This window comes from Eriocheir sinensis, chromosome 61, assembly GCF_024679095.1.
Source record: "Eriocheir sinensis breed Jianghai 21 chromosome 61, ASM2467909v1, whole genome shotgun sequence".
NCBI classification, from domain to species: Eukaryota; Metazoa; Arthropoda; class Malacostraca; order Decapoda; family Varunidae; genus Eriocheir; species Eriocheir sinensis.
The window spans coordinates 10460760-10468259 of NC_066569.1; the positions used below are offsets into that span (position 1 = coordinate 10460760).

Below are 7500 nucleotides of genomic sequence, written 5' to 3' on the forward strand. Positions count from 1 at the left end.
ACATCCAGACCACAAACACGCGACGGCCAAGACCGAGCCCAAAACCACAGAGCGATCCGAGCGTGGCAGTTACGTCGTAAAGGGAGCGTTCCTGTGGCCGCCGCGACGCCTCGGCCAAGGAGTGCGGACGGGCGGACGGCCAGACGGATAAACCACCACCAATCGTAATTCTACTGTACTTCGCAAGGTTCAGGAAGAGTGGTCTGTTTACGTTCCTGGCGCTAGAGCCGCGGGGACCAAACACACAGCTCGTAACCATCTCTCCGTGCCAGGAACTGCATTGAACCCGTCCGCTGCGATTGGCACAGATTTGGCTTTTACTGGTATCCCGGTAATATATACTCCCAGGTCTTTCTCTGCCTCTGTGGTGGATAGTGGAGTGTTTCCCATGTGGTATTGGTGTGCTGGATATCCCCTCCCAAGGTGCAGGACTTTACATTTTTCTTCATTGAATTGTAGCAGCCACTTTTTGTTCCATTCCTGTAGCTTGGTGAGGTCTGACTGTAGGAAATCCGCAGCCAAGGGGTGAATTCGCCCAAGACAATGAGTGTGTCGCGTTGGGGCACTGGTCAACCATAGAGGCAAGCTTGGCGTAGAACATCTCCCTTCTCCTCAAGTCAGCATATCGTAGCCATCTCTCTCTGTGTGCCAGTAACTGCATTGAATTCGCCCAAGACTGTGTCGCGTGGGGGCACTGGTCAACCATAGAGGCAAGCTTGGCGTAGAACATCTCCTTCTCCTAAAGCCCGCATATCTCGGTAGGGACGTACACTGCAATAAGAGATATGAAGCCAAGATGTGCTTCAACCTCCCCAGCATCAACCGAAGTAACCCCAACGACAGAGACTACAGGCGACTAGAAATTGCTACTCCCTTGCAACGAGCACCTCACCCGGTATAGCCCTTACTGCTGGTCTCTCCATTCCCAGGCCTCCTCGTCACTGATCCCTACTATGTCCACTCTTAGCCTCCCGAGATCAGCTGACAGAACCGGCCTCTTGCAGACTCCTAACGTTCTTATGTTCTTATGTTCTAATGAGGTATTCCATGATTCTCCCAGAGGCCAAGGATGTTCCAGGCACCCACACGAAGAGCCCGCCGGAGGAAATAAAGAAGAGGAAGAAATGGGTAATAGGAAGTAGGAAAATAAAGGGAAAGGAAGGGGAAGGAAGAATTGGAAGGAGGGAGAAGGAAGAAGGGAAGAAAATGATAACTGGGAAAATAAAGGCGAGAAAGTATGGAAGGTAAAGAAGGAAAAGGAGAGAGAGAGAAAAAAAGAAGGAAAGGGGAGGGAGGAAAGAGGGGAGACAGCAGAAAGAAGGAAAGAATGAGGATGAAAAAGAAAAGAGAAAAAAAGAAAAAGACATGGAAAAGAAGGAAAGAGAAGTGGAAGAAGAGAGAAAAGGGAAGGAAGGAAAAGGATAGAGAGAAGGAAAGGATAAGGAAAGTATGACTGGAAGAGAGAAATTAAGTAAATAAGAAGAGAAGGGAAATACAGGGAAAGGAAGGAAGGGGAAGAGGGAGAGAAAGAAGAAAGGAGGGAAGAGAAAAAGGATAGGGAAAGGAAAAAGAGGGGAGGAAAGAAAGGAGGGAAAATAAGGAAAAGAGAAATGGGAAAAAAGGAGAGAAAAGGAAGAAGGGAAGAAGAGGATATGGAAAGGAAAGCTGAAAGAAAGGAAGAAAAGAAATGAGAAGAAAAGAGGAAAAGAGGAAAGAAAGAAAAGGGAAGGAGAAGGAAAGGAAATGAGAAGAGAAGAAACGAAGAGAGAGAGAGAGAGAGAGAGAGAGAGAGAGAGAGAGAGAGAGAGAGAGAGAGAGAGAGAGAGAGAGAGAGAGAGAGAGAGAGAGAGAGAGAGAGAGAGAGAGAGAGAGAGAGAGAGAGAGAGAGAGAGAGAGAGAGAGAGAGAGAGAGAGAGAGAGAGAGAGAGAGAGAGAGAGAGAGAGAGAGAGAGAGAGAGAGAGAGAGAGAGAGAGAGAGAGGAAATAAGCAAGGGTTTGAAAGAAATGGACAAAGGACGTGAAGGAGACGGAGGAGGAAGAGAGATGGAGAGAGGGGGAGGGAAGGGGGGGAGGGAAGGGGGGGGGGAGGGGGCAGGTAAGAAAGCCATTATGACCGGAACGAAGGTCAAACGGTCAACGACATCTGGCACCACCCTACACCCTCCTGTTACATTATTACTACTACTACTACTACTACTACTACTACTACTACTACTTCATCGTTTTCACCTCTTAATACAACAACAACTTCTACTACTACTACTACTACTACTACTACTACTACTACTACTGCTACTACAAAACTCACATAAATAAACGTTAACAGAGAGAGAGAGAGAGAGAGAGAGAGAGAGAGAGAGAGAGAGAGAGAGAGAGAGAGAGAGAGAGAGAGAGAGAGAGAGCGAGAGAGAGAGAGGTAGTAGTTGTTGTATTGGTAGAAGTAGTAGTAGTAGTAGTAGTAGTAGTAGTAGTAGTAGTAGTAGTAGTAGTAGTAGTAGTAGTAGTAGTAGTAGTAGTAGTAGTAGTAGTAGTAGTAGTAGTAGTAGTAGTAGTAGCAGTAGTAGTAGTAGTAGTAGTAGTAGTAGTAGTAGTAGTAGTAGTAGTAGTAGTAGTAGTAGTAGTAGTAGTAGTAGTAGTAGTAGTAGTAGTAGTAGTAGTAGTAGTAGTAGTAGTAGTAGTAGTAGTAGTAGTAGTAGTAGTAGTAGTAGTAGCAGTAGTAGTAGTAGTAGTAGTAGTAGTAGAAGTAGTAGTAGTAGTAGTAGTAGTAGTAGTAGTAGACAAAGATAATGCAAACAGATAGATAATAACAAACAAACAAAAACAACAAAGAAAACAAACAAACAAACAAACAAACAAACAAACAAACAAATAAACAAGAAGTAAACAAACAAAAACAACAAACAAAAACAAACAAGAACTAAACAAACAAAAACAACAAAGAAAACAAACAAAGAAAACAAACAAACAAACAAACAGGGACCCAAACAGACAGGTGCGTGAAAGACCAACTCATTACGTCACTTCCGTCCAATTAAAGGAAGAAAAAAAACACGCGTTCACTCACCCTCAGGAGCAGGTAGTAATGAACAGGTGTGTGTGTGTGTGTGTGTGTGTGTGTGTGTGTGTGTGTGTGTGTGTGTGTGTGTGTGTGTGTGTGTGTGTGTGTGTGTCATTGAATGCATACGTACATGTGGAGGAAGTGAAGAAAACAACAACAACAACAACAACAACAACAACAACAACAACAACAACAAGAAAAAACAAGAATAACAATGGAAGAAAAATTACATGGAGGCGATAAAGAGAACAAAGAGGAGGAGGAGGAGGAGGAGGAGGAGGGTGAAACAAGATGAAGGAGGATGAGGAGAAGGAGGAGGAAGAAGAGGAGGAGGGGGAGGGCGACAACGAGATGAAGGAGGAGGAGGAAAAGGAGGAGGAGGACGTGGAAGACGAGGAGGAAGAGGAGGAGAAAGAGAAACAGGAAGGCATGCGATTAGACACAGCATCCTAACTCACTCCTCTCATCTCCACATAAACATCTCATCTTTTTCATCTCCCAACACCGCAGCATCCACCACCACCACCCTCACCACCACAACCATCATCACCACCATTGCCTTCATCACCATTATCTTCCTTTATGAGAGGCCTAAAGCACTGGTAGGCTCTCTTAAGGGGCTATGGCAGACGGACCCATGTTCTTAGTCAAGCGGGCGGATTTTATTTACAGTGGCTAACGTGAGTCCTCTATTCGGTCGACATTCTCAAAAGCTTCTGTCTCTCACATCAATTATTTCCCAAGGCCTCAAAGGAGATTAATCGGGTTGTCATGAGTTTGTTTTTCCCGTAATAGTACAGAAGGTTTGTCAGACTACCACCGGGGTCATAGAACTACCCATGGAGATGCCCCCCACAACTCCCAGGAAAGCTTCAATTCTCAAAAGCTTTTATCTCCCACATCAACAATTTCCCAAGGCCTCAAAGGAGATTAATCGGGTTGTCATGAGTTTGTTTCTCCCGTAATAGTACAGAAGGTTTGTCAGACTACCACCAGGGTCATAGAACTACCCGTGGAGATGCCCCCCACAACTCCCAGGAAAGCCTCAATTCTCAAAAGCTTTTATCTCCCACATCAACAATTTCCCAAGGCCTCAAAGGACATTAATCGGGTTGTCATGAGTTTGTTTTTCCCGTAATAGTACAATAGGTTTGTCAGACTACCACCAGGGTCATAGAACTACCCGTGGAGATGCCCCCCACAACTCCCAGGAAAGCCTCAATTCTCAAAAGCTTTTATCTCCCACATCAACAATTTCCCAAGGCCTCAAAGGAGATTAATCGGGTTGTCATGAGTTTGTTTTTCCCGTAATAGAATAGAAGGTTTGTCAGACTACCACCACGATCATAGAACTACCCATGGAATTGCTCCCCACAACTCCTAGAAAGGGCCTTGTTATATGTGTGTGCTTGAATGTGGTTTTGCCTGGCCTGTGTTGTTCCTGTCCCCCACCGCTTGCTTGATCCTCCCTTTGACCGAAGACTTAGTTGAGATTGCTTAATGTGGGTAGTCTACATTGTTGGAAAATTGACAGTTAGTTGCGGCGGGGGGGGGGGGGGGTCGAACCAGGGTCAGCGATGTCTCCACGCCCACCATTTAAGTTTTGGGAGCCTTGAAGAGCCTCTGATTCTCCTCCTCCTCCTTCTCCTCATCCTCCTCATTCCCGCATTTGTCATTTCTATTTCACTTTCATCTTCTGTGTTTATACTCTGAAGGCCTCTAGGTAATGCTCACGCTCTTTCATCCACCTCCCTTTGCCAAATATATCCCCTCTTCCAATTTTCCCCCCTTTGGTTCCTCCCTTTCCCGACCTCACCCTGTCTCTAGCCATACCCTCACTGAGACCTACGGCGCCCTACCCAATATTCTACCATTTTTCCACCAACAAAGTTATCCTCTCCAATCATCAGTGACGGTATGGAAGCAGGTGACAACTGTACTCATCTACGTCTCACTGATCCTCAAGCCTGTGATGAGTGAAGACTGAGTACCCAGGGTCACCACACTGAGTACCCAGGGTCACCACAGTTTGCAGAGTCTTGATTCATGGTGAGGGAGAGCTTGGAACACGTGTCTTAGTGAGGGAGAGCTTGGAACACGTTTTTCTTAGGTGAGGGAGAGCTTGGAGGAGATGTCTTACCAGGGAGGGAAGGGAAGGGAAAGGAAAGGAAGGTGAGGGAAGGGAAGGAAAGGAAGGAATTGGAATAGGAATGCCAGGGAAGGAAGGGAAGGTGAGGGAAGGGAAGGGAAAAGGAATGCAAGGGAAGGAAGGGAAGGTGAGGGAAGGAGATGAAAAAGGAATGCAAGTGAAGGAAGGGAAGGTGAGGGAAGGAGGGAAAAGGAATGCCAGGGAAGGAAGGGAAGGTGAGGGAAGGAAATGGAAAAGGAATGCCAGGGAAGGAAGGGAAGGTGAGGGAAGGGAAGGGAAAAGGAATGCCAGTGAAGGAAGGGAAGGTGAGGGAAGGGAAAGGAAGGGAAGGGAAGGGAAAGGAAGGGAAGGGAAATTAGTGAGGGAGAGCTTGAGAAGCATGTGGTGTGTGAAGAAATGAGTGTTGCATAGGAAGGAAACACACACTCAACAACATGAAGGAGAAACAAATAAGCAGATGAAAGGAAATAAGAAAAAAAAGTAAAGTAGAAAAGCAGAGGAAAAAAAAACAGGATATTGCATGAAGTGTGAATGGACGAAAATAATGGTCAAACACACACACACACACACACACACACACACACACACACACACACACACACACAGGGTCCTAAAAAAAATATGGGATAAAAAAATTTAAAAAAACGACGATTATAAAAAAAGAGGAAAGTACAAGAAACGAAACACACACACACACACACACACACACACACACACACACACACACACACACACACACACACACACGTACCAGCGAGCAGGCAGCAGGCAACGAGCAGCGGGCGTCCAGGTGTCATGTCTCGGGCGCCAGGTAAGAGACTGAACGCTAACCTGCACAGCTCCCACACCTCGCCTCCCCCTCACACCCCCTCCCCCCTCTCTTACCCCTCCCCCCTCAACCTGTGCAACCCCCACCCATCCCCAGCCCCTCTACCCCCTTCACTCTCACCCCTCCCCTACCTAACTCCCCTTCCTCATCATCCCTCACTCCCCCTTCCCCTTCAACCTGTGCAACCCCCTCCCATCCCCACCCCCTCTACCCCCTTCACTCTCACCCCTCCCCTACCTAACTCCCCTTCCTCATCCCCCCTCACTCTCCCTCCCCCCTCAACCTGTCCAACCCCCATCCATCCCCACCCCTACCCTCCCTCACCCCTTCATTCTAACCTCCCCTATCTAACCCCCTCCCCCTCACCATGCCTTCCTCCCCTCCCCCCCTTTCCCCCCTCCCTGTCCCCACCCCCCCCATATCCACCCATCACCTTGCCTCTCCCGTACCCCCTTTATCCCCTTCCTCCTCCCTCCCTCCCCCCCCCCTCTCTTTCCCTCCCTTCCCTGCCTAACCCCTCATCCCTCCTCTCCCTCCTTCCCGTCTCCCTCACTCCCCTCTTTCCCCTTTCTCCATTTCACCCCTACCCTCTCTACCCTCCTCCCTCGTCCCCTTCCTTCCCCTTCCTCCCTCACCCCTCTAACCCCTACAGTCACCCTTCCTCCCCCACACTTCCTATCCCTTCCCTCCACCCCATCACACCCTCCCTCCCTCCTCACCCTAGCATCCCCTTAACTCCCCTTTCCTCTCACCCCACCTCTAACTCCTCTCCTTGCACCCCCTCCTCCCCCTTCTCTTCCTCACCCCTACACCCCCTCCTCTTCCTCCTCGTAATGAGCCAATAGAATTCCTGTAGCCTGCCTTTCCATGTTTCAATGTTTCTCTTCTTCCTTCTCTTAATTCTATATCATATTTTCTCTCTTATTTCCCTCCCCTCTTCTTTCTGGCTCCCTTCCATCCTCTCCCTCCCCTTCCCCCTACCCCCCCACCTTCATCTCCCGGACATCCACCCATCATCATCTTATCTTCCCAGCATCCTCGTCATCTCATCTACTCTTCTTCATCCACCTTTGCCCTTCCTCTCTTCCCTATCATCATCTTTTTCTCCTCTTCTCACCTTTGCTCTTTCTTATGATCTATCTTCTACTTCCTCTTCCTCTTTCTCTTCTTTTTTTCTTCTTTTTTCTCAATTGCTTTCTTCTTTTTCTGGTAATTTTCATAGACTTATCATTATTTTTTTTGTGTGTGTGTCTGTTTGAGTGAGAGTGTGTTTGTGTGTTTGTGTGTTTTTCTTGTCTGTCTGTCTGTCTGTCTGTCTGTCTGTCTATCTCTCTGTCTGTCTGTCTGTCTGTCTGTCTGTCTGTATGTATGTCTGTGTGTGTGTGTGTCTGTCTGTCTGTCTGTCTGTCTGTCTGTCTGTCTGTCTGTCTGTCTATCTCTATGTCTGTCTGTCTGTCTGTCTGT

At 47.6% G+C, this 7500-nt stretch overlaps 2 protein-coding genes across 3 annotated transcripts in view; both read right to left on the reverse strand.

Moving 5' to 3' along the window:
* The window catches only part of LOC126986034 (neuronal PAS domain-containing protein 2-like), a gene marked incomplete in the record, with an annotated part of 127321 nt that overhangs the window by 69427 nt on the left and 50394 nt on the right, over positions 1-7500 (reverse strand).
* The window catches only part of LOC126986446 (hemicentin-2-like), a 33259-nt gene that overhangs the window by 13302 nt on the left and 12457 nt on the right, over positions 1-7500 (reverse strand). The window contains exon 1 of one of the 2 annotated variants that reach the window (XM_050842608.1): positions 5959-6013. The exons of the other annotated variant lie outside the window; for it this stretch is intronic. Coding sequence (XP_050698565.1) covers positions 5959-6004 — 46 coding nt within the window. The 5' untranslated portion in view covers positions 6005-6013. Of the gene's footprint in view, positions 1-5958; positions 6014-7500 lie in introns of those variants that run through there. 2 annotated transcript variants of the gene reach the window in all.